This window comes from Amphiprion ocellaris, chromosome 12 (genome assembly GCF_022539595.1).
Source record: "Amphiprion ocellaris isolate individual 3 ecotype Okinawa chromosome 12, ASM2253959v1, whole genome shotgun sequence".
NCBI classification, from domain to species: domain Eukaryota; kingdom Metazoa; phylum Chordata; class Actinopteri; family Pomacentridae; genus Amphiprion; species Amphiprion ocellaris.
In genome coordinates, this window is record NC_072777.1 from 6,447,388 (window position 1) to 6,474,890 (window position 27,503).

At 40.6% G+C, this 27,503-nt stretch overlaps 1 protein-coding gene across 4 annotated transcripts in view; it reads right to left on the reverse strand.

Moving 5' to 3' along the window:
- Positions 1-244: 244 nt before the first annotated feature.
- The window catches only part of LOC111566653 (filamin-A-interacting protein 1-like), a 63,367-nt gene continuing 36,108 nt past the window's right edge, over positions 245-27,503 (reverse strand). Inside the window, exons 4-8 of one of the 4 annotated variants that reach the window (XM_023267363.3) lie at positions 25,236-25,414; positions 8,881-11,653; positions 8,693-8,757; positions 6,545-6,602; positions 245-888 (exon numbers count right to left, since the gene is read on the reverse strand). In XM_023267363.3, the coding sequence (XP_023123131.2) occupies positions 880-888; positions 6,545-6,602; positions 8,693-8,757; positions 8,881-11,653; positions 25,236-25,414 (3,084 nt within the window). In that variant the 3' untranslated portion in view covers positions 245-879. Of the gene's footprint in view, positions 889-5,925; positions 6,603-8,692; positions 8,758-8,880; positions 11,654-16,593; positions 16,853-25,235; positions 25,415-27,503 lie in introns of those variants that run through there. The other 3 variants (XM_023267364.3, XM_023267362.3, XM_023267365.3) reach the window with 3 other exon arrangements.

Sequence of the window (27,503 nt, forward strand, 5' to 3'; positions counted from 1 at the left end):
ATTGTTTGTGTAGTGGGCTACTTAAGGAAGCAGACAGAACAGGAGAATTTAAATTCCCAAGTACTGTGTATGTTTATATCCATACAAATAATATGTAGGCTGCTTAGTTTTAGTATACATCAAAGACACTTTAAACCTGCAAATGATTGATTTACCAATTCAGCAACTTTTAACAGCAACAGGCTTGTAAATCCAGCTTTATGACTGTATAGAAACTAACAAAATAAAAGGGAGATTCTGAAACTTCCACACAAAAGCATTTTAATCACAATGTTCAGATTTATTTAAAACTCAATAATTTTTTCATCTGTCAAAATTGGCTGTAAAGCTTATTTTTTTCCAACCGCATTCTGTTTTTTTCCCACCAATTATATATTCATTTGTCCATACATATCAAGCGTAGGAATTCCAGTATTTTCTGATTAGATTAGAGCTTCGACCAGTACTTTAATAAACTGACAGAAAATGAATCATCAACTACCTCAAATCCTACACATTTGCTGCTTCCAAAATTTGGTAGTTTTCTCTGTCTTCCTTTACTATGAATTTCATATTTGGAGATTTGAGTCTGCTGCTTGTTCAAAATAAAAGTTGTCACTGTTTTCTTATGTTTTGTTAACCACAGTAATCAGATTATATTCCTGGCGCTTCGTCATGTCACTTGTTTGTTAATGTAATAATCAGACCAGGCTTAAAGTTTAGATTTTGCAAAACATATAGAGCTGGCCATCAAGAAGCAGGACATGTAAATGTACACATCCCTTCTGAGTAACGGCTCGTGATTCGCTCATGTGGCAGCAGCCCGAGGAGGAGAAAGTCTTCCATCATCTTCAACTTTCTTCACAGTTCAGCGACGGCTGTTTGCTGCGACGGCCTCCATCAGTGAACCTGTAAAGAAAAATAGATACATGTGTTTCTATCAAGGCCACATTGTTAACAATAATCTTCATTTTAGTCCTAACTAACACCTTAGATAACTCACCCAAAAGCTATTTCAGCATCTTAATGTCAGTGAAAAGTGTATGGACAAAATAAAAATCTATGTTGCAGAGGTTTTTACTAGTTAAAGTGTATATAACTGAGGTTTAGCTGTGGATTTAGATGCAGCTCTTGCACAGACTGTGCAGATGAAAAATACTTTGAAGAACTCTGGAAACTGCTGAACAATGAATCACTGACCAGAACCTGCAGCCAAAAGTCAGAAACTAAAGGCTGAAGGGACACAGTGTGATGTTTTGGTCATATGTGTAATTTAATTTGTACTTATCATACAAGCTACATGAGCTAATAAAAAAGAATGACTTTGATCAGCTTTGAATCAGTCGAGGTTCACATAAAGAGCCTATTGTACTGTTTATGAGTTCTCATGTACTTCTACATAGCTGTCTTTGTGCACAAGCACGTGATAAGATTAAATGACCAACAATTACTAATTACTATTTGGCCTTCAGAGATTTGCAAAAAAAACTACCTTGTGCCAGCCCTGTGTGAGTAATGATCTCAGCCAGGCCACCTCTATTTAAATATATTGAAGAAAATAACAAATTTCTCTCAGTATAACCATTGTGAGAAATACTTTGGGTAATGGAAGTCAAGTCAACAAGCTATATGACACTGGTCAAGTCGTTTTTAGTCATTTTAATGCAAAAATATATGATGCACAAATAATGGATTATGAGTTCTAAAAACTTTCAGTCTTGACTTTGGACAAAAAAAATCTTAGTGCAGGGTCCTTTTTTAAGCTATTTTTTGTACATTCAGTCGCATCTCATGGACCCCCTCAGCTTATTGAGTCTGCTGTGTTGTCATGGAGATCTTATTACATCCCCATCTCCATGACAACTGAGTCAGGACCATCGCATTCACAAAGATGCTAGAAAAAGTGAGTAAGTGGACGTTGAGTAAGGATGTTTTTGTCAAAATCAGTTTTGCTAATTATTAATTATGCTCAGTAAGTTGTGAGTAGTTCAATCAAATAGTCGCTTTTCTTTTGAAAGGGTCTGTGAGAGTAAAAACAGCAATGTTTCACATAAAAACAAGAACTGATATAAGAAATATGTAAAGAAAAAAGAGTACAAGTTAAGGATGATCATTTATTTAGGTATTTCTTACTTGGGCAACAATGTCTAGGATTTTAATCGATGGGTTTAAGGTATTTTATTTTTTAGTAAAAAGTCCAGTTTCAGTCTCTCCAGTGTCTGAATTTGGTGTTTGTCTTACTGAAGGTGAATATAATCACGTTTTGGACTGTGTGTGGTACATTTTCTCAAAGTAGGAATTCATAGGCTAAATGAATGATTATATATTTACATAAAAATGAACAAATGAAGCATTGAAAATAACTGGTTCCTTGTCCTACACGGATCATCTGAGCTGTTTTCTCAGAGGAACAGGACTCTGTATGACCAGGCTCAGATGTGATTTTCATAATCCTGTTCAGCCTCTGGTGTTGTTCCCAGGAGGAGTATTTGATCCACCTAAATCTGAGCAGCAGCAGCCAACACACCACAGCTGAAACAAAGACTCATCTTGTTGTGATTCAGTGTTTTACACTGTCCTTGTGTTTATCCTCCTGTTTTCCAGATGCTTCTTCTCAGTCCTCACTGCACTGTTTAATTTCCAGCCTTCCTTACATCAGCGGTATTTCCCACTCTTTCATTCTCCTGGCTCGACTCTAATTAAGTCAATAGAGTTTATTTGTTGAGATCACAGCTTTTCCTTTGGCTCCCTGGTCTCCTTTCAGAAAACCCAATAGCCTGCAGATAATTGTGGTTTACTGATGTGTGTTTAATCAGAGTTTGCAGGTAGACGACCATCAGAGGATGTGTGAAGCTGCTACTGCTGCAGATTTATGATTTAGAGGTGTCACATTTCTAAATGGGATCATTTTCCTCCTGGAGTAAATCTTGCCCCATTATGTATTTTCAACCTTGTCCACAAGAAGGAGCTAAATACTTACTGTCTCATATGCAATGCTGAAAAGATCCAGTACCTACATGGTAATCTACACTGCAAGCTAAGAGCACAACCAGTCTGTGGGGAAAGGTTGGTGATACGCTGCTAGCTAGAAAATGCTGAGCGTACAGCGTGCATCAGCCACTGTCAAGATGGTGGCAGCTGAAGCTACGTGAAGTTCAAGGGGCGTGTGTTCACATTTTAATTGGGCAGGAGGACAAAGATATTATGTCTCCAACCCAGAGTCACAAATACTGCTCAGTCTGATAGTCAATGCCGTCAGCACACGATGGCGGCAAACATTTCTGCTAAACTGTGCTTCCGTGTTGCAAAGTAGAAGGAAGCAGTGATGCGCCATCCATCTCCATATACAGTCTGTGGCTGAGAGGTCATCAGTAGCTCAAATGTGTCTTCGAGAATTTGGTTCTTTATTTGAACCTGAAACTATACGAATACCTACCTCTTCCTTCCTTCTGTTAGTCCACAGTTTGAGTCTTTTTTAGCCATTTTCCTTTGTTGAGCTACTTATCTTGCTGATATACACCGTCCAGTCACAACATAAAAACCACTGGCCTAATTTAAGTCAATAAGCCCAGTAAATCCTGAAAGTTGTGAGGTGAGGCCTTCATGATCAGACTGTTTTTCCAGCACATCCCACTAATGCTTGATCAGATTGAGATCTGGGGAATTAGGAGGCCAAGTCAACACCTTGAAGTCCTTGTCATGTTCCAAGCTTCTCATGTGCATGTTTTCTACTGCAGGAAGTTGGAGGACGTTCTCGGGCATTACCGACCTTTGAGCTCAGGACTGTTTCAGAAGAGTGAAGTATCTATGCCAGGGTAGATACATGCGAGCAGCTCTGAAAAACTGCCGTGCAGGTCTTAAAATTGGTTGGTTCAACTCACAGAAGATAAATGCTGATTCTTTAAACTTGTAGAGAATAACAATTGCCATCTTTTTGCCCTCTCAGTGTCCCTGTTGAGTATCGATCTTCTTCTCTATGTCATTAGCATCAGCAATATAAAATTCATCACATAGGTAAACATAGCAAATGTCTTTTGTTCAATTTCTTTTGTTCTCATAGGACTGTAGTTACACTCAGTAAATACTATTTGTTGATTGGAATTTGCAGCAGCACCAAATTCCCACAGTTGAAGGCCACCTAATAAGTCTTGGGCGCGATAGACTCCGTCTCTGGTTCATTGGTTCTCCTTCCTTGGACCATTTTTGGTAGGTACTGACTTTTGCGTTCTGGTAACAACCCACAAAACCTGCTATTCTGGAGATTTGGTCCATATCAAAGTATCCCAGATTCACAAGTGGAATTTTTCCTGCTACCAACACATCAACTTCAAAAACTGATTGTAAGCTTGCAGTTTAATATATCTCACCCATTTACAGGTGCTATTGCAACAACATAATCAATATTTTTCACTTCATCTGTCAGTGGTTTTGATGTGGTTGTTGATTGGTGTATATAGAAAATATGAGGAATAAGTAGAGGCAAAAAATGTTCCCTGACTGGAATCAGATCAGGAATGAGATTACTGGATGCCTCTCTCTGTAACGTCTTCCTTCATATTTAGGTGAAAGGAATTTAGTTTGGAGTAATTTTTTACATTGCTTTCAGAGGACATTTAGCATACTTTGTGGGCTTGAGGGGGATAAAAACGCTAGTATTACCATGGAGTCAGTTAGTTAGCTGTAGGCTATGGGCAGTTCCTGTTACATGAGGCCCCATTTCCACTACAGTAAGTCGATAAAGGTGTAAGACAGCACAAATGTTTACTGGAACGAGGCCCCTAACCTGTCCTTTTAGCCTCTCTGGTTCCATTACTGTGTAGGATCCACCAGACTCTTGGGGTGCTGTGATAATTGGTTTGACTGCAGCTCCTGGTACAGCTACTGGACATCACTCTGGTTCTATGAGCACATATGAAATAAGACAATGGAAGCAACCAAGAGGGTTGCTGTTGTTGAGTTAGCCTATGTGGCAGGAGTTTTTTTTAGGGAATAGGTACTTTTTCTTTGCCAAAAAGGACTCTCTAGGAGTTTTCGACAAAGGCCACTCTAAAACAGCCCATAAGTTCCTGCAGAGAAAAACTGCCTGATGTAGCCATGGATGCAACAGTAACTATCACTGAATTAATTTGATACCGATTACACTTAAGTTGACAGAAGGAGGGTTTTTCCGTGATGTCTAAAGCCAGGTTCAGATGACGCAATACCGGCATTAAAACAGCCCAACAATTAAAGGAATGTGAAGAATTTTTACTCTGAAATTAAAGGCTTTAAGTGTATCAAACTTGATGACAACTGCTGTTGCATCTAGACACCTCATGACATCATAAACAAAAAAAAACATAATATTTTGGCCCCGTCTCCTCTGTCGTGTGACCACTTTTGGAACATATCTATGACAATCACCAACAGGACAATGTTAAATTTTTGTTGAGTACTTACTTCTTGGCAATCTTAGGAGACAGGAAGTTATGACTGAATGGTACGTGTAGTCTGTCAGGCAAGAATTCTTAACTTGACAATCAGTTAGTTGGACATAGTGACCATATTATCAGATAGAAATGTTGCGAAGCCCAAACCTGCCATTAATGGATTCATCGCATTTGTATTTTGAATCTGTATAGAATGAGTGTTTCTGTGGAACTATTAGACCTATAATATAGTATGTTGATTTTTTTGTTTTTTATATGTGTGAAAATTCCTTTAAAATGACCTAAGAAAGGCGTTACTGGAAACCTATCTAGTTAGCTGGATGTATAAAGCTGTGACATACAAACTCAATGGAGTTTTCAATTTTCATTAAATGTGATATTATTTCCACACAGGCTTGTAAGCTCTGAAAATTAGTTTTCACAGCTATTGTTGAGGTGAGACACATGGGTTAATATCATGTATGTCACACAAAGCTCACACACACAGACAACAAAATGAAATCTATGAAGCAATGCGCACTTGGTTCAGAGATAAATAGTTTTTATTTAGGTGCCTGTCACAAATGATAGCAGTTCGAACAATTCACAGTGCCTCAGTAACTGAAGACTCCCACAAGCTTTGGTGAAATGAACACATGCTATAAAAATATGAATGATGAGATTAACAGTCTAAACTTACTACCAGGGAGCAGCAGGATGGAGTTATTCAGAAGGCGTCTAAATCAGCAGAGCTTTTCATGCAAAGAAAGGTGCATCAACATAAGACCCTAAAAACCCCTCAAACTGTATAAATATTACCTGAAAACGTGTATAGTAGCAAAGTGAAAGTCCGTTTAGAAAGCTAAGCTGTTGGAAAAGGTGCAATCACACAGTCCCAGTGATGAATCTGTACTGATGCGGTTTGTATGTCAAATCTGGCAGCAGATTCGATGATAAACTCAGTCATGAGAGGTTCAGTCTGAGTCGTTGCCATGGCAGCGTTTTAAGCCCTCAGCTCTTGCCTCCTCCTGCAGAGGCAGAGCTGCACAATGTCGACTTCCTCAGCTCGATTTTCATTGCCTGGCCCTCGGCCCGCGACTCTAACCTTGTCACCGTGGAAACGCCCAGAACTGCTTTGGTGCTGCTTGGTTTCATACCTTTTGATACAGGGATCCGTGTGGCTGCGCTCCGAGCTGACTGCATGTCCGAACTGGGCTGAAACATCAACAACAAACCAACATAAGAAACAAGGACTAAAGCTGGGGTGAGAAACACAACATACAGCGCTGACCTGTTGTTTTCACTGTATGTCAAAGGAAGGATGGCAAGGAAAGAAAATGACAACATCCCAGTAAGCATGGTTTTGGTTCCACAATCAGTGTCCTTAGCTGTGATGGATCATTTGTAAAAAAAAGCCCACTTGCTGGTTGCAGACAAAGAAACTCTAAAAAGTCCCAGTTGGAATGGTGTCTGAAGTACTTTTGCCCTTGCAAATGTTTTGTATTCTCTTATATTCACTTTTGTGTTACCTTGAGGTAAGATTCTCATGTACTGTGAGCCACAGAGCTGTATTCCAGTTCAGTTTCATGTATTATGCAGTAGTTAGCTGATGGCTGTGCCTACAACTGAGAGTCAGCGCTCACTCAGTTGTGGCTTCACCACTGCATTTCCATAACAAAGCAGACGTGATGTGATGTGATGCATTTATTTCTCATTGCTCATTTTAAAAGGCAGATACTCAAGTATCCAGCTGCTGGCTTGTGAGCTGCTCTGCCTGGTTGTGATGGGTGAAGCTGTAGCTGAACATGGGTGCTGGTTGGCCTCCTGCTGCTGTGGATATGTAGCACTGTACAGATGGTTACCAATACAGTACAGGAGTTCAAGAACATAGCAGCTTCGGTACAGTCGGAATCGTAACAACCAAACAACAGTCAGGTTACAATCCCAGTCACAGCTCTGCCATCCCAGAACTCAGTGAAGTTCTGTTAATCAGCCTCGGCAGCAATCAGACAGAGAGCTGGTGGACAGGTTCCTCAAATTTCCTCTCTAAATGCAATTCTGCAAACTTGACACTGACTGAAGGCGCACTCACTTTGTATGTAGTTGCAACTGGTGGTGGTCTACTACATATTAGATTATATATCATTATAATACAGCTCAATCTTTATCTGTGGTTCACAGGACAACCGTTAATACAAGGTAATGCAAAAGTTTTTATGAGAATGCAAAATACTTCAGGAGAACACAAAACATAGTGCAAATGACAGCAAAAGTACTTCTGGGGGAACATATGTTTCCTCCTGGGACTAAGAACCTTATGAGGCACTTTTTTTTCTTACCAGCATTTTCACTGGAGGAACCAGAGGCTTAATTGCCAGGGAGATAGATTTACCCCAAAATAAATCTAAACACGGTTGTAAATTTAAATGTATAGATTTCACTGGTTCATGACTTCCTATTTTTGCCTTTTTAAATTTTGTTTTGTTTCATTTTATTGGAATTTTTGGAACTGAGGTGGAACTGTTACTGAAAGTAAATAGCAAAGGAAGATGTCTTTTTTTTGCCTTTCTGAAGACGTGTGAATATGTAGTGAAACCGAACAGAAAGCAAACATGGGTAAAATCCAGGCTAAAATACAATCCTGGAGTTTTCAATTTAAAATGGGGTCATCACCATTTCCAAAAGTGCCTGTTTCATGGGTCCTAAACTGTTGGAGTAGTATGGAAGCGAGGTGTAAATGTAGCAGAAGTTCTGAGTTTTAAAACTAAAACGTATTAAAGTGGATATAGTCTTAAGTCATTTGTTTTATGCAGTTCCACTGGTACGATTGTAATCGTGCAAGGTATTGTTCATTAATCAATTAGATGCAAACAAAATTAAATTACGACTTGTGGATTGGAGCTGCTTCACATTGAAATGATGCTTAAACAACAGTTTGACCACAAAATCTTTGCTTTTCAACCAAATCCACCCACATTCAACCTAAATTTGGTAACCTTCAAATCACCAGATCAGTGCTTACTGGGAGTGTTCAATGCAGTGTGTTGGGGTTAACCAGGGATCACCTTCATCCATATTAAATTACACCATTTTTGACACAATACATTTTAAGTGCTCAGAAGTCAAACATCCTCAGTGCTCAGAAACTGCTTACACTTAGTTCAAAGGAGTGAATTTGTCAGTTGGTAAATCTGTGTTTGTCTCTACCAGACTCCTGGAAAGGCCTCTGTGGACTAGGGTCTAATGCGTTGCAGATCATTCCGATGTTAGTTCATACCATGTGTTTATAAACCTGTGTTGGATACCTGGAGAGAGTGCTATCTAGGAAGCACACACCACCTGATTTCATTTTGAAACATTTCAGAAGCAACTGCAATGTAAAAAATTAGATTAGACATTTTTGCAAATGAAAGGGGAAATGTCATTGACGCCTGCAGAAATGCATTCAGACAGAAAGACAGATGGAGGACATTAGAGTTATTGAAGCTCTCACCACTGACTGCGTCGGCCTGGAGGCTGCTGAGGTGATGGGAGTGATTGTGATGCTGCTTGTCATTTTGCTCTGAGTCGTCTTCCCCACTGAGGCTTGGCGTGGGGAGCGAAGGACTGTTCCTGTCGGCGTCTCCTTGCTCTCTGAGCTCAATCCAACAGGTCTCAATGTGAGCAAAGGACTGCTGCAGGACTCTGAAGGCCTCTTAAACTGTGGACCCAAGTGGATATGGATCTTGTTGTCCTCTGTTGTGATGATGTTGCTGTTTCCGTTGTATTTCCTGACAGGTGCAGGTCCTGGCTGCTTCTCCGGGGTCATCTTGATAACTGTGCGACCTGAGGTAATTTCGTGAGGCTCAGATGAAGCACATGCTTCAGCCACAGGAGTGGTGCTGACTGTAATGATGGACACCGGCGACTGGAGGCTGCCGTTGGTCTTATCTGGACTCTTTGCCCTGGAGATGGTGGTTATCGTGACGGGAGATTTGGCTCGATCCAGACCTCCCATCCCGTCACAGGTCTTGGCTTTTGAGGTCATTGTTGTGGCTTTAGGGACGATTGTGATGCGAGGTTTCTGAAGACCAAGAGTTGGGATGATGGTGGTGCTGGAGAAGAAATCCTCAGCTCGAGGGCTGGTGATCTCCAAGGTGGCAGTGCTGTTCTCATGATCCGGAGTCACTCGAATGCGTAGAGGCTGACCTGGCTTTGGGGACATAGTCATTTCAGGTGGATGAAGCAAAGATGCCCCGTTGGTTTTCTCAGGAGTGGTCTGAGTGAGTGTGATGGCCTCCTTCTTTTTCATCCACGGTATCCAAGATTTCTTCGCCCCGAGTTCTGCTGAAGCTGGAGGGTATCGTTCAAGAACCGTCGGCTTTTTAAGGCCACGTTGTCTGAGGTTGCTCATTAAGTGATTCTCCTCCTGAACTGATTTCCGGATAAATCCTGCTGCCGTCTCGTCCTCAGCAGGCTCACTGGCTATCACATCTGTCTGGACAGCTGTGGAGGTAACTGGGACATCCACCATCCTCCTGCCGTTCATACTGGGCCTCAACGCACGACTGTAGCGCTTGGTGGCCTCCAGTTCTTTGGTAAGGTTCTCCACTTCTTGACTCATGCTCTTTTTCTTCTCCTCCTCCTCCATGAACCTCTGCTGGAGGACCAAGAAATCGACCTGCAGCTGGGAGAGCTGGTCCTCCTTGTTCATCAGTTCATGGATTTTCTCCTTCAGGGCCTGGACATCTGCTTTCAGTTCTCTGGTTTTAGCTTCCTCCAACTTGCAGCGAATTCTCAGCTCGGCCTCTGGACTCATGACTTCTCCTTTCTCTATGGCTTTGTTTCTGGCAATCTGACTTTTCATATCTTCCAGCAGCTTAGAAAGGGTGTTTGCTTTATCTTGCTCTGTTCTGAATTTCTTCTCCAGCAGATCATACTCATCCTCAGTTTTCATTAAATCTCCCTCCACCACCTCAAGTTGCTTGAGCCTGCTCTTAAGTCTTTCGATTTCTAGCGTGAGCTCTTTTACTTTGTTGTCTTCATCTGGATTTCTGTTATTGTCCTTGTTGGCCCACTTTCTCTGCATTTCCCTGTCTGTCTCCTCTAATCCATCCATTCTTATTTTCATCGAACTCAGCTTGTTATTTAACTCTCTACATTTTTCCTCTTCACTTGCAAGTTTATTTTTTAAGTCGTCTTTCTCCATAGTGAGAGCTGTCACTTGGATCTCCATTTCTGATTTGAATTTGAGAAGTTTTTTACTCTCCTCAATCAGTTTCTCTGTCACCTCTGTAACCTTGCCCTGTTCTGCTTTGAACATTTTACTTAAATCATCACTCTTCTGTTCTTCTTGCTTAAGTCTCTCTGCCATGTTTTTCCTTTCATCCACCAGTATAACTGTGAAGGACTTCAGCTTCATGAGATCGTCTTTGAGGACCATTTCTGCTTTTTCAAACTTCGACTCTGAGGACTCCAGTTCTTTCAGTCGACTTTTCACCATGTCCAGCTCACCAGCCAAATCCTTCACCACACGTTTCTCTTTTTCCAGGTTTGTGTGAAGCTGTGAACACTCTGTTTTGCTCTTGTTGAATGCCACCTCCAGTTTCTCCAGTTCAACCATTCTCTTCTGGAGTTTGTCCACCTCCAGCCTCAGCTCCTTGCTGTGGTTCTCCTCATCCTGCAGCCTCTTCCTCAGCTCCTTGCACTGATTCTCTGTTTTGGTGATCTCCTCATCCTTGCCTTCCATCTCCAGCACTCTCTTCCGTAGGTTCTCCAGCTCTGCCATAAGGGAAGAATTCCCACACTCCCCTTTGCTGATCTTCTCTCTCAGCTCCTGCAAGTCCTCATCTGACTTCTGGAGCACTTTGTTGCTCTCTTCCAGCTCTTCAATCTTCTGTGCCAATCCAGCCAGTTTCAGCCTCAGCTGCCGGCTTTGGGACTCTTGGTTAGCCAGTTTGGCCGTCATCTCCTCGTGCTCCTGTGTGAACTTGGCTGCTTTGTGCTCCAGCTCAGCCTCCAACTTGAGGACCTTCTGGCTGTCCTCCTTGGCAGTGTCACTTACAGCTGCCAATCGCTGCTCTTTTTCCTGCAGCTTTTGAGTGAGGTCCTGGACCTTCTGGCTCTGCTGGTCGATCTGCTCGATGTGCAGCTGTCGCTCGTCTACCAACATCAGGGCAAAGGACTTGAGCTTAACCAGCTCTGCTCTGACTTTTTCTAGCCTCCTATTGTGGTCCTTGTCTTTACGAGCCTGGTAGGCCTTCTCCTGTTCCAACAGCCTTTTGAGTCTAAAAGACAGAGACAATGCAAGATCTGAGTCAAACTTATATCAAACATTTTTAACAGATAGAGTCAGGTCCATAAATATTTGGATATTGACACAATTTTCAGTATTTTTGACTCTCTACACCACCACATTGGATTTGAAATGAAACAATCAAGATTTGCTTCAAGTGCAGACTTTCAGTTTTAATTTGAGGGTATTTACATCCAAATCAGGTGAACAGTGTATGAATTACAACACATTTTATATGTGCCCTCCACCTTTTTAAAGGATCAGAAGTAATTGGACAAATGTGCTGCTCAGCTGTTCCATGGTCAGGTGTGTGTTTTTCCCTCATTATTTCATTTACAAGGAGAAGATAAAAGGTCTAGAGTTTATTTCAAGTCTGGTATTTGTATTTGGAATCTGGTGAGGTCAACTCTCAATATGAAGTCCAAAGAGCTGTCACTATCAGTGAAGCAAGGCACCATTACACTGAAAAATCAAAACAAACAAATCAGAAAGATAGCAAAAATATTAGGTGTGGCCAAATCAACTGTTTGGTACGTTCTTAAAAAGGAAGAACGCACTGGTGAGCACAGCAACGCCAAAAGACCCGGAAGACCATGGAAAACAAGTGTGGTGGATGACAGAAAAATCCTTTCTCAGGTCAAGAAAAAGCTCTTCACAACAGCTGGCCAGCTCAAGAACGCTCTCCAGGAGGTAGAAGTCAACAATGAAGAGAACACTTCACCAGAGTGAATACAGAGGGTTCACTACAAGGTGTAAACTATTGATGAGTATCAAAAACAGGAAGGCTAGATTAAAGTTTGCTAAAAACAAACAAACAAACAAACAAACAAAAACATCTAAAAGAGCCTGTGCAGTTCTGGAACAACATCTCATGGACAGATGAGACAAAGATCAATTTGTAGCAGAATGATGGGAATAGAAGAGTCTAGAGATGGGAAGGAACTGCTCAACATCCAAAGCATACCAGCTCATCAGTGAAGCATGGTGGTGGTAGTATAATGATGTGTGCATGTATGGCTGCCAATGAAACTGGTTCTTTTATATTTATTGATGATGTGGCTGCTGACAAAAGCAGCAGGATGAATTTTGAAATGTTTCAGGGAATATTATCTGCTCATATTCAGCCAAATTCTTCAGAACTCATTGGACTACAGCGCAGATGGACAATAACCTGAACCACATTGTAAAAGCAACCAAAGAGTTTTTTAAGGCAAATAAGTGGAATGTTCTGCAACGGCCAAGTCAATCCTCTGACCTGAATCCAAATGAGCATGCATTTCACTTACTGAAGACAAAACTGAAGGGAAAATGTCCAAAGAACAAGCAGGAAGTGAATACAGCAGCAGTAGAGGCCTGGAGAGCATCACCAGGGACCAGCGTCTGGTGATGTCTGTGGGTTCCAGACTATAGACTGTCATTGACTACAAAGGATTTGCATCCAAATACTAAAAGCGGCAATTTAATTTTTGATTATGTTAGTTTTTCCAAATACTTCTAGTCTCTTAAAAAGGTGGAGGGCACATCTAAAATGTGTTGTAATTCCTACACTGCTCATCTGATATTTAATGTAAATACCCTTAAATTAAAGCTGAAAGTCTCTAAAAGCACATCTCGATTGTTTTCTTGATTGTTTCAATTTAAATCCACTGTGGTGGTGCACAGAGCCGAAATGTTGAAAATTGTGTCAATGTCCAAATATTTATGGACGTGACTGATGATGCCTCAACACAGATGCCCCCCATCCAGAATCAATTTCACAACAAAATCTTTAGAAATTCAATTATAAGCATAAATAATTGCATTTAAAGAAGGAACGCAATTTACTCTCAAGCATCTTTTTATTCTTATTTTGCCTTTCCAATGACACTTTTTGACCAAATTAAAATAACCATCATGTCAGCTACTCTACTGTTTCCTCTATTGTTGTATCAGATGGGTGATACATGGTAGTCTCTCTTCAAAGAAGCAGCATGGGAGCATTAACCCAGATCCTGGACAGAGAGGCAGGCAAGCAGAACAACAGGCATCAGCAAGAAAAAGGAGGGAGCAAAGGAAATAAAAAGAAGCAGATTAGGACCTGAAATGTTGTCCAAAGTGCAGTAAAGGGAAGAATTACAGCTGCAGGTCAGGAACTAGGAGCTTGTGGTCACTCTTGCTGTGCATTACCAGACAGATTTGAATTGATCTGAGCTTCAATGGTTTTCCATAGGATCAAAAAATTGTTTCACAGCTTCCGGCTTGTCAAGAATGAAAGTATGGCACAAAGTCTGTTATCCTGGTTTTTGATCCACAAATGCTAAAGCAGCTTCCCAAACTTGTACAAAAACTGCAAGACTTGATTTTAACATCTAAAAGTACCAAACAGACAGACTCTTCTGAAAAAAACTAGCCCATATGCAGCATTTTAACACTATGTCTGAAGGTCCAAAGTGTTTACTTGTTAAGCAGTCACATCCAAAGGCAGATGAAATACTGCACCAGAGTCACTCACTTAAGATCTGCATGTACAAAAGTGACAGAAGCTGCATGTCAAATAAAAATAGGATATTTTTCCCACCTGTTTAATGATCCAATATATTGTGTTTTTGAATCTAAAGTCTGTTTTCACCTTTAGAACATTTACCAACGTTCTCCAGCTCCATCTGCACAGTATGTTCAGACAAATAAAAGCAACATTTTTTTTTTTGCTTAAATTTTATAGCTAGACTGTTGGTCTGTTCTCTGTTTGCTCGCTCTAAACAGCCAAAATAGTCCACATACTTATTTGACAAAACTGGTTGATGACTCCAATAATTACATATTATTATTATTTTTCTTTTATTACTATCTTCTCGTTCAGTCGCTGTGTTGTTGTTACGGCCAGCGCCTCCTACCCCGTGTGTGTGTGTGTGTTTTAACAATGTTGTGGCTATGCAAATAGGGCTGTGTGATCCCCACTCCCTGGTTGGACCGTGACAGCAGAGGCGTGGCTGCGACCAGGAGTCCAGTGATTGGTGCGGCGATCCCCAGGCCGACCAACCGAAAACTGCGAGTTGGCAGTTCAACTGAACGGGGCGGCTGACTTCCAGCGTGTCATTCTGTGTTCATGTGTGGTGGAGGCAAGATTGTCTGTGTGAAAGGAATTGGGCGAGGGTTAGAATCAAAACTGATACAGCTTCATTTGATTACAGGTAGTTCCTTAGTGTCTAGGTTTCACCAGGATTAGGGGTGCTGACTCCTGTGTAAGTTTTGTTTTGTCAGTTCCCATTTAGTGAGCCTTTTGGTTCCGTTTTTCTTTTGTCCACCTCGATGGTAGTGTTAAGTTCTCCTTATGAGAACTCTTTTTGTGTTTTGCTATTTTCTTTGATTTGAGCAGCACCCACCAGCCCTCTTCCTTAGTTTTGCCTCAGTTTGTATAGTAACGTGCACATTTCTGTTCAACCTTTTCTGTAATAAATAATTTGATTTTACCACCAACAACTGTTTATGTTGCTTCCCTTGCCCCCCCGAGCCGGGGTTGTAACAGTTGTTATATTTGGACAACTAAACTATTTAGTTAGGTTTATAATCACCAGAAGGTTTTGGTTAGGTTTATGGTTTAGGTTAAAATGAAGCAGCAACCTCCAGGGCTGAAAAATAAATCCAACATGACAGCGCCATGAACTCCAGTCCCTTGAATGTCCACTTGAGGCCAGCCACAAACCGAGTCACTCCCCATAGACCCCCATGTTAAAATGTCCAACTTTACAGTAGAAATAAACATGTTTGCAGCCTGGTACAAGAAATGGTTTTGGTCTCTACAGCTAATTAACCCGTTCATGACAACTGTATGATGTGTGAATTTTATGTAAGTCACCCACTTAAACTGTACTAAGGTTTAAAGTTATGCTTGATTACAGCTGTGGCTTCTTTGAGTGACAGATGAGTGCTGTGTCGGTTCATTCACGGTTCATTGCGCAGAGATGTTTGCATGGCTTGTTTTAACTCCACTCTTTAACCCTCTTTGCTCATTTCTGGATTAGCTGGGAATTATTAGGGGCCAGGAACTGCTGAGATGGGTTCATCCAACTTTAAATACAGTCTGCCCCGTCTGAACCACTACCTATCTGAAAGTAGAAATCTAACTTACGCTTATTCACATGACTGCAAGATCTATGTAAATATCACTCGTTTTAACCCACCTAAACCACTAGCATCAACTTGTATTGTTTTTCTGTTGAAGTCAGGCTTTGCTGTATAGATGTTAGCTGTAAGAACCGTAGCTAGCAGCTAGAGTTTAAACTGGAGTTTAAGCTTGTGTGACAGTTCAGATTCAGAACTAGCCACAAACTTTTGTTCTCTGTCTCATCTCTGAAGGTGAAAAATTTGGATTCATGGTGTGCAAATCGTCCTCTCATGCTGAAACATTTGCAACTCATGGGGATGTGTGTTTGCCTGAGTTTGCATCATCCCTGGAAATTTACATCTAATTGTTTCCGCTCATGTTTTTCCATTGAATTTATTTGCAGTCATGCCGCCACTTGAACTCAGTGCATTCTGTGTGAATTCACCTTTAGAACACCGTTTAAAACTAAAGAAGAATAAACCTAACTCTGATACCCTGACACACAGATTTATTATGACTCTTTATAGATTTGATCATTTTTATACTTTCACTGATTAAAGTTGCACCAAACTACTGGATAAAGTAACATTCAGAGGCACAAAGTTCTCTCAACTCAGCTTGCTCTGTGTAGATGTTTAACCAATCTCTGCGGGAGTCTGTGTGCGTCTCAGAGACTCTGCAGCCGCTTCATTCACAATTACATCAGACACTCCAATACAGAAACAGGTCTCAGCACTGTTCTACAAGTCTGGATCAAAAAAATCTCCCTCAAATTCTACACAAACCCTTTTACTGCTTGCTCCTCCTGTGGCAAATAACCTCTTTCTCCCAAAGTCTGCTCAACTTACCAACCAGCTGGGATGCAGGGCAGGTTGATCCATATCTGAGGGAGTTTTTAAAGCTGTGCAGGAGCCAAACTGCTGCTGCTGAGAGCCTCTGGGGGTCAGAGAGGGAAGGAAGGAGGGGCCCCGACTCCACGGGGAATTAGCCATCACATTCCAAACATGTCATCGGTGGACAATGAGAAAGGTGGATGTTGTGCTGAACAGCGCCGCTCGGCTGGCTGCTGATGTCACCCACCGATCCATATATGGACCACAGAGGCCCTGCCCTTGTTTGGACACTGAGGAGGAGGAGTTCAAGTCTTCCTTCTGGCTGTTTTGTTCTCCCTCAGGGGAGGAGGTGCAACTGGACAGCAGGTGACAAAACACAGAAATCCACTTTCCACTTCAAACGTCTCTTCTTTCTGATCCTTACCCTAAAATGTTGCTCCAGTTTAATGCAAAAGTCTGCTGCCCGTCTTGCAGAGTTTCCATAGAAACGAGGCAACAATGCAAAGCGAGAGTTTTTGTTTTGGAGAGGACAATGCCAAACTTGCAGTGCCTTTCATTTTTTAAATCCCCCTGTATCGTGCAAAGCCAGAGGACATGGATATAAATTCTCCATAGTGGCTAAATTGTATGTGTGTGAGATCATAGCTTCAGACAGCAGAGGAGGCCTGTGGTTTGCATTGCAGCGGCTCCTCGATGAGCCAAATATGAGCAATGCAAAGAGCTTACAGATGCAGAGGCTGTCTATCACTGCTCTTCATTAGTCCAAATCCACGTTGTACATAAATATCACCAAGACAAGAGAGGACATTATTTGTCTGTGTTTTGTGGTTTAGTTTGCATTTTTATTGGCTGCTTGTGACTTTGGAGATGTGGGAGGAAACCTCTTGTTCTGCTGCACACATTCCAACTCTCACTGGACAAATGTGAGAAGGTTTCTATAAAGCGAATGACAGCAACCTCTTGCCATTTGTTGTTATTTGAAGAATGTATTCTCAGGAGAAAATGTCATCTCCCGTGACTGTCACTGCACCAGATAATGACATCATTTTAAACCATTTGCTGGAGTTTTTTCTGAAGAATATTCCACAGTAAACACAGAGCAAAAGAAGAGCAAAACATAGTTCTGTTATCTCCTCATTCACTTCGTTCCAAAGTCTGCTTTCTCACCATCAAATCCTCCCACTGCTTGCCAAGGAAAAACTGTATGAAATGAGGAACAAATGGCTACTTTGTGGAAAACCAACCACCACTGGTCCCGACTGAAACATCTCAACAACTAATGAATGGATTGCTGTGACAGTTTATGTCCACATTCATGTTCCCCTCAGGATGAACCGTGGTTACTGGCACTATCATCAGGTCAACATTTTAATTTGTCCAGTGTTTTTATTTTTAACCAAAAGCCTGAAAAACTAAATCTGTTCCCACCAGATTCAGCTGTAGTTTGTGTTCACTGCTGTATATAAAATGTCTATTTTTTTAACCATCACTAAAGCAGATAAATCCCACTGAGGTTTTCAAAGAGGACCTTTCCAAGACTTCAGCATTACAAGTTACAGATAGAACAACACAACATCAAGAGCACTAATGATTATATTTTTCAAAATGGTGATGAAATCTAAAGAGACACCAAAAGGCATTGGTTTGCAAAGCAGGAGTTCACCAGAGTTTAAATCAAATATGATTTAACTTTACTTACGTCTGTAAACTATGCTAAGCGCTTGAAGCAGGAAAATATTCTTTCCCGTCCTTGGGGGGTACATATTGAACCAACAACAGGTATGTGTCCTGTGAACTATTATTAGGACAAGAAAATAAAATAAGTTTGCAAAAAGATGACATAAGTTTGTCTCAAATGGTTTTCTAAACATAAGATATGCTAAAGAGACAAAAAAGCATACAAATACACAAGCTATGATGGTAATGTGGGCAGCTAGAACTTTTGAGGATGTTCTAACTACAAGAACTTCCCCTGTAGAACCTTTTTCAGGGCTGTTTTCAGGATGGAGAAAAGTATCTAGTCCAGGTTAGGTACCTCTGAGTAGCCCTGAAATCTGGTTAAACTTGGAGACGACAACAAATGCCATCTTTTCTGTTCCGTTCTCTCAACGTCTGCATTCACTTCTCCCAAAACTGGCATCAATAATGAAAAATTCAACATATAGGCCAACATAGCCAACCTCCATTGTTCCAGTTTCTATGTGTTTATTGAACTGGAGTTACATCCAGGAACGACTACTTGTCAATGTTTTGCCCTCTCTGAGTTAACGTGGTGGTCAAAGCTGTCAAATTCCACATCAGCTGCCATCAAAGTTCACTTTAACTTGTGACTGCCCCGAATTCCTGTAGTGGAAAGTTAACTGAAGACAGTAGGATTCATCCTGGGGGATTGTAAGCAACTTCATGACAGTCCATGCAGCAGTTGTAGAATGTTTTCAGTCTGGAACCAAATAGTTGACTGATGTACCTACAGGTTGCTAGCATGGCTAACAGGTCTGTATGTGATGCTCAAGATCCCATATAGTCAAAGGTGATTTTGGAACTTCTATAGAAGCATCTTGATAGACCACGTGGCTTTATTTTAACAGCAGAAAATGAACCTCTGATTAATCTGACCTTAATGATGTAGAAGTACATAAGATTATGATTTTAGAAGTGTTTCACACTCCTCTATGTTCACATCAAGTTTATTTAAATATCAAAGTCTTCCAAAGTGCAACTGTAAAATGTGTATTTGCATTTTATATCTAATAATTCTCCTCTTCTTTGACATTTCACGCAGATTGCTCCTCCTTGCCCTCAGAGCATCTATCATTACAGCCTCGCTGGCAGATGATGGGTCTCTGCAGAAAGCCTCTCTGTGTTCAGGTCTATTCATAGCCTCAGTGCTGACAGAAGCCTGTGAGACAGTGAAGAGAGCCCCAAACACTCATAAAACTGAGCCAAGCTGAGCCCACAGCGAACACATCAGACCAGAAGATGCTGATCTGGAGCTAATTAAAGTTATAATTACCATCCTTATTAACATTCTGAACAGATGAGAGCACTTTGACACCGAAGAGGCACATTTGTTGTTGGCTGTATAGGGGGTAAAAAACGGGATTTTTTAGGCTGCATTTTTAACACAGATTGGAATTGTCCACCACTGTAAAATTACAGAGAATCAAACCTACACTTTTCTGAAGACAGGCCTGGTTTACTGGTCAAAATCCCAACGTCTCAGACCACATAAACCCCCACCACAGTGGGATCAGTGGCCTCAGGGTGGCCATAAGAAAAAGTTCATACATTTGACTTGCTGATTCTGATGTGTGTCCCAGTACACCCCTGTTGATGATTAAATTACACGTATAGACTACTGGTTTGCAACAGCACTGCTCAGATTATGTTTCATATTAGCACAATGAGGAAATACTTATAAATAAATGAGCAGATCTGAAAATTCTTCATACTGACTATAAAAGCTAAAAGCCAGCTGTCTGTGAAAGTGGCATCAAAAGCATAAATGTAGTGATTTAGTTCTTAAAGCAACTCAGTATCACTATTTTTGTGCTTTAGTGGTGATAGTATGCCAAAGTGTTCTCAGCTCTTTGTCTTTTATTTTATTTTATTCATTTATTTGATCAGGGACCATGTAATTATCATACAACACATAGGACTGATGCATTACATGTAGAGTGTGTAGCATAGAGCTAATTTGCAACTCCTGTCCCTGGTTGGGCTTTTAAGTAAAAGTCACTTTGGTTTCTGACTTAAGTATACTTGATGACATTAACATGTTCTAGTGGACAAGCATGAGCAACCTTAAATACATATAATTTATGTATTTTAAATAAATATTAGATTGTAATTATTTGTCATCTCATTTTCTATTTAAATAATTTGTGAAGATGTAACAGAGTTAGAGTGCATTTTAAAGCAACAATTTAGCATTTCTGACTGATTAATGGTACTTTCTGCAGCAAGCCTCTGTTAAACCCATATTTTGTGTAGTCATGGTTGCCTGTGAGCGTTGTTATGCAAACAGAGCCTGTAATCGAGCAGCAGGATCTCTGCTGGGAATGACATCACCTCAGCGTTCAGGGTCCACTCATTCACGATCTGACCTGCAGTGAATCTGCACGCTGACTGCAGTCTGCAGGAATGTGTTATCAGACAGAGCTGAGAGCTAGACGACGTTCGCAACATGAGAAACTCGTCTCATCAATGAAAGTCTGACAAATAAACTGCAAAGTACAGCCTTCAAAATGACTATGAAGCTGAATCAACATGTCTCTCAGACAGTTAAAGGGATGACTTTCATTCAGGGTTGTTTTTTGACCTGTAAAGCAGTGAGCAGGTACACGAACACCATGCAGGCTCTTCAGACCATCACTGAATAAATAAGGCAAACAGAGGAGACCTGAAGGACGTGGCTTTGAGCCATGCAGACAGATAAGTGATCCAGTGGACATGAATGCTGTGCAGTGAAGCATTGTTCCACATTAAGGCTGTTATCTGAGGCTTTATGGAGCATGGGGAGCAGATGCGATGCTTTATTGTGCAGATTTTCTTTTGTCATCTCCCACATTTGGTTTGTTTGTTTGAACCTGTGAGGATTGCAGAGGGCTTGAGAGGGTTTTTGGACAGCAGATCAGGTCATTAAAAGCATCAAACAACCCCCTTTTCATGATCACATGTCTGATGCTGGAGGTGGGAATTTTTTAACTTTCCAAACCAGCATCCTGACAAGTGACAAATATTTCTCTAACTTTTGCTGTGTGCAACATTATGAATCCTCATCTGAAAGTGTGCACTCCTGGAGTATCAGTTTGAGATTATTAGACGTCTTGGTCTGAAGTAAGAGTCTGAGCTCAGAAACTAGATGCATACAAACTAAAAACTGCTACTTCACCTGCATTTGAACTGATGTTGGGTGTAACTAGGTAGCCTGAGGGATCTGAGTGTTTTATTGTGGAAAAATGTATAATTTGCCCTCTTATGATGTGTTAGGTTTAATGAAATAGCACAGTTTGGATTTAAATCAGTACTGCAATAAACTCAGAAAAGCCTTGTTGCTATTGTTAAATTAATAACCAAAAGGTAATTGTACAGTCATGAATAAACAAACTCCTGTGTTAAAGTTTAGTCTTTTGCTCACCCATCCATCCACCCCGACCTCCTCCCTATGCTGACTGTGGCTGTAAAACAGTCTAAGCCAATTTTTCACTTTGGTGCTCTCATTTGGCAAATGTATTTTTGGGCACTTTTCCTGTCTTGAACAACTGCTAGAGGCCACTTATCAATAAATTACGTCTATTTTTTTTTATCAGTTTTTTTTTTAATTGGAGGATTTGAATTTTCCAATTAAAAGTCTGAAAAAGTCTGTTGTCCTATTGGTTATTTGTGCAGCGTCTTATTGTTGCTGCACTCAAATGGTACTTATGAGCTCATCATTACAAAACAGGAAGTCGTGTACACCAAATGCTCGGCGTTCAAGTAGTAACATAAATCACGTGAACACTGTTGTTAGGCAACAACAACATGAACATTACTGCAAGGTCTAGGAGTCACTGAAGCTAATCATTTATCAAGCTAACGAGAGGTAATTTAATGGAAGGAGATACAAAGGCATAACGAAAAGATTAGGAAAATCAACATTTTTGTCTGACAAGGTAAATGTATGAAGAAAAATTATATACACATAAAATTACAATAACATACTCACCATGCACCATACACATCACAACTCATAAAGTTGAAAGTTTTCAGAAAATATCCACTTATAGCCATGAACACCACAAGAAGGAGCTGTTCATAGGACTCTTGTAAACATGGCAAACATGACCCCATTTCACTGCACAATATGATTCATAGCTATGCTGCTCTCTGGAGGTCATGTGAGACACCAGTAGTCATTTGAACAAATGCCCTAAAACAACGTATAATGAGCGCTTCTTATAGCAGCTGTAGTAGCGTGATGGAAACAAAGGAGGAAGTTGGGTGATGTAGTTATGGAGCTACAGTCAGGGTACTTAAGAGATCAAGGTCGACGGATGGGTTGACCAAACACTGGACTTTAAAACCAGAGACTTCTGTTCATTTTCAAATTCAAACTGATTGTTACCCTTTTTTCCAAACCTTACTACTTGTTAACATTGCAACCATGATGATAAAATTCCTCCAACCTCAACAAAGAACTTATTTTAATACTAACCAAATATTTTTTTGTGTCTAAAGGCCTCTACATAATGTGCGATTTTAACGATCTTATAAGTTCACAGCTTGTTGCACTGTACGACACGAATCTAATAGTCTTTGGACACAATGTAAAGTTTGCTCTGTGCAGATTACACAATGAAAATGCAAGCTGATGTGCATGAGTCGACGTGAATGTGCAAGAATAAAACGTCATAAGTGTGCGGGTCCATCCATGAAAAATAAACAACCAAAGCATAAACGGAGCGCCTACAATCACAGGGAAGCTAGCAAAACATGAATGGAGCCCTCGCCCTGGTGACATTTATGTGTTTGGAGAGAAATCCCAAATATGGATGCGGTCGTGGCTTGGAAAGAGAGGCCAGTGTGGGATGCCAATTTTGCAAAGGGAGCTTGAAGTAAGTACTTGTCATCTATTTGGGTTTAGCGCCAGTGTCGTGCAGAACAGTACATCATTTCATACTGCATTTCTATTTGTTAGCTATTTGTCGCAGGTCGCAGCAGCAGTCACACTGTGAGACGATCACCCCAAATTTCTGTCAGAATTTTACCGTAGCTTGTCTTTGGTCGCAAGACCATGACAACGGCCGTCCTTGAACCTGTCTCACTTTGCAACGTAGGACCACCGATTTAGAGCCAAGACCAAAGATATCACCACGATTCTCTCATGATTGTTGTCGTTCATCTGGGACAGCTGAAAATTGCAGTGAGTAGTGGCCAAAACCCCTCGGCGCCTATTGTTGCAAATTCACATCATACCACTTTCATTCAGACTGCAGCTGAGATAGCATGTCCATTCCCCCAGTGCCGGTTTGTGCATATTCAATACGTACCTCAGAACTTTTTGCAAGCACTGGTTTCTTGTAGGACCAGTTGGAGTGGGACCAAATTATTATACATCTGTTATTATTATTATATATCTGTTGTATGTGTAATAGACAAATTAATAATTGTAAATAAACTCAGGCGTCAAGGGGTTAACCCTAACCGTGGCATTGTCGCATCATAAGAGGGTGAACTATTACTCCGACAGTGATGTTTACAGTTTATCTACCATCAGTAGGCTTCTATGGGTCATATCAAAGGATGCAAACAAACGTTATATGATGGATAAAATTCTCCTGGAAGTCAGACTCTCAAAGACTTCAAGCCAGTGTTGGCTGTGCATTATGTTGTGTGTCTCTGATTGCTTGATAAGGCACAAATCATCACCTCTCCTATCAGGCCCATCATCCAGAACCCTGCTGCAGGTTTTATCTGACGCCTGTTGCTGGGAGAACAAACATGCGTGTTTTTCAGGAGCAATGAATGTCTAATCATGCAGCTTTTCAAACACGAGGGCTTGGTTTTAACACATTCCAAGAATACATATAGAATACATATTGTGCAGACTTAAAGACACAGTATCTTGTAAAGTTGATATTGTCTAACTTGTTAGCAAAAAGCTGCAGGTGTATTTACACATTCAGCAGATTTGGAGCAACTTAAGCCTTTAAGTCTAACATTCACTCTCATTTCAGTTCCAGTTTGTGCATCACTATCTCCTGAAACAAGAGATACTGTGTTCTTTAGCTGCCAAATGCTCCACTGTGTCGCTCAAATGCAGTCTCTAACTGTGTTTGTCTTGGTGTCTGTCCTGTTGGACCGTATGCACAGGTGTGTGATTTTCTAAATGATATCCAATCAGTTCAGTTCATCACAGGTGAACTCCAACCAGTTTGGGGCCACATCTCGAGCCAAAAAAGTTGCACTTCAACACAATCTTGGTTCCTGATTTTGTAAAAATGCATAAAAACATGTTTTCCCTTTGTCATTGTGGTAATTCAAGAAAATAAACACTCTTAACTCTTGTACATTTTTTCAACTTAAAATTAAACCCTTCGTACAAAGAAGTGGGCAAAAAGTGAAGAGGTTTGAATAGTTTTCTAAACCTACTGTATCTTATGCAATATTTGAAATCCTCACTGTTGCTGTGGCTGACATATTTCTTTGTTACCCTGAACACACACACTGCAATGGGCTTCGATTCGGTCCCACATACACCATTGTGCCGCTACAAATACTCACTAGAGTATTAATATTTAAACTTCTCAGATAGTAATTAATTTGCCTCTGGAAGTAGGTCCCAGCAAAAGTGTGTGTTGTTAGGATTAAAATCACTCTCATTTCAAAATAAAAACATCTATTTTTCAGCTGATTTTGAAGTTTTACATCATCAGCAAGAAACAATGGGCTCAGACCTAAGGAGAGTCTGGAAGTGCTCAGAGACGGACTAACAAACTGTTGATTTTGGTCTTTTCATGAACTTTCTTGACAATGAGGAAACTACAGAACAATTCCAGCATTTTTCTTGAACATTTGAGACTTTTGGATTCTTTTTATGCCAAACTAATTATTCCAAAACAGTGCTGTAGACCCAGATAAAGATTTAGCGGTGATCCCCAGTGGTGTTTCCTCACCTCTCCCTCTCCTGCTCCAGCAGGTTGGTGAAGTCGTCGCTCTTGTTCATGAAGTCGGCGTGCTTGCGTTTCTCGTTGTCCAACTCCATGACGGTGCGTCGGTGACATTTCTCTGCCAGCAGCAGCTGCTCCAGCATCCGTCTGTACGTCTCCTTCTGTTTGTCCTCCAGACGGTCCAACTGAGGGGAAACACGTCAACATACATTATTAACAACAACTCACACTCCAACAGCACATCTGCCAACACAATATCCCAAACCATTAGCTATGGTTGTGGTGATATTGTGTTTGTGGGAGAGGCTCCCTACACACAATCATGAGCTTTATTCAAATGCTTTCACGCTTACTGCACATTTGTTCGGCTTTTTTTTCTCGTGTACACCCTGCAGATTTCACTGAGCATGGAAAATTACGTTTTCAAGGGGAAACTGCTGCTATTCAACACACCAAAGAATCCGTTTCGGCTCTAATTTCACTGTTCACATGGATGAAGTCTGGTCTAAATGAACCAGCAAAATATAAGTTATTATCGTCTGCTGCAGCTACCTTCTATTTTAAAAATTTCAAGTCAATTTTAAAAAGTCGTTGAACATGTTTGCAGTTTGGTTTACATCACGACTGAGTTTAGCCGATTCCTTGATGTTGCTGTTTATTCCTCTGAGGAAACTGAGATTATGTTTTCGGTTTTTCATTTTTCAGAAATTTCTGGAACGTTAGCAACTTTGTGGAGTATATTCATTTATTCTTTCCACCTTTTTCACGTGTGGAGTAATTTACAATGTAGCCAAATGAAAAAAATAAAAGATGTCATTGCACAAAGGAGGAACTTGGAGAAAGATTACAATAAAGATATTCAAAGGCAAAATTAGTAACATGATAAAGTAATGGAGAATAATTAAGGCATTATAATTTAACAGCAAATGAATCAACTAAAACAAGAGCGGCTGGAGGTAATTTCTAGTTCAATACCTGCAATTAATGTCCAGTTAAATGTTACCCTTAGTTGTGGAAGGTGGACCTGGCACAGAAATTAAACTAACTGCTAACAGTTAATATTACAAGGTTATTCAAAAGGCTACAAAGATGCACAAAGCCACAAACATACACAAAACTACCACAAAGACACACCAAACAACCACGAACAGACAAAAAACAACCACAGAGTTAAAATGACCACAAAGAGACGGCAAAAGATGATATACACTGCCTGTCCAAAAAAAAAAAAAGTCTCCACTTGGATTAAACTAAGCAAATAGGTAAGAACCTTCCATTGGATAATTACTGCAGTGATGAATATGTTTCAGCTGCAACAACTTATTTAACTCTAGCTGATGCAGTGAGGAGCTCCTCATTTCTTAAACAATCATGTTGGAAGACATATCCTGTGGTCATGGAAAAGATATTAATCTGTCTCAGAAGGATGAAATTATTGGCCTGCGTCAAGCAAAGAAAACAACTAAGGAGACTTTTAAAACTACTAAAATCAGGTTAAGAACCGTCCGACGCATTAATAAAACCTGGAAGGATAGTGATGAACCATCATCTTCGAGAAACAAATGTGGTCAGTCATGTGGTCTGATGAGTCCAGATTTACCCTGTTCCAAAGTGATGGGGGTATCAGGGTAAGAAGAGAGGTGGATGAAGTGATGCCCTCATCATGTCTAGTTCCTACCAGCCTGTGGGGGTTAGAGTTATGATCTGGGGTTAGTCAGGTTCAGCAACATTATGTTCCCTAAAGAATGACGTCAGCTGACTACCTGAATATATTGAATGACCAGGTCTTTCCATCAATGGAGTTTTTCTTCACTGATGGTATGGACATGTTCCAAGATGACGATGCCAGGATTCATGGGGTCACATTGAGAATGAGTGGATCAGGGAGATGAGACATCACTTTCACACATGGATTGGCCTCCACAGAGTCCAGAGTGTGCGATTTCTTTTTTTGGCTGGGCAGTGTGTCATTCATTAAGCTATAGTGTCTTAATTTCATGCATACAGATGTTCTCTAAAATAACTGTGGTCATCAGTTAGTTGTGCAGGACGATCGATGAGTTTTCTAACAGTGTTATATTGAAAACCTGGATCCACATGCAGATTAACAATTTACCAACAGTGTATTATTAAATACCAAAAAAAAACATGCTGTAAGTTTTACAATACCATTTTTTTACTGTATCTTTGCATTGTAGTCAATGTATGTGGTGAACAAATGGTTGAATGATGAAGAAAAGGTGTAACATTTGAATAATAAAGTGAGTACTTGTG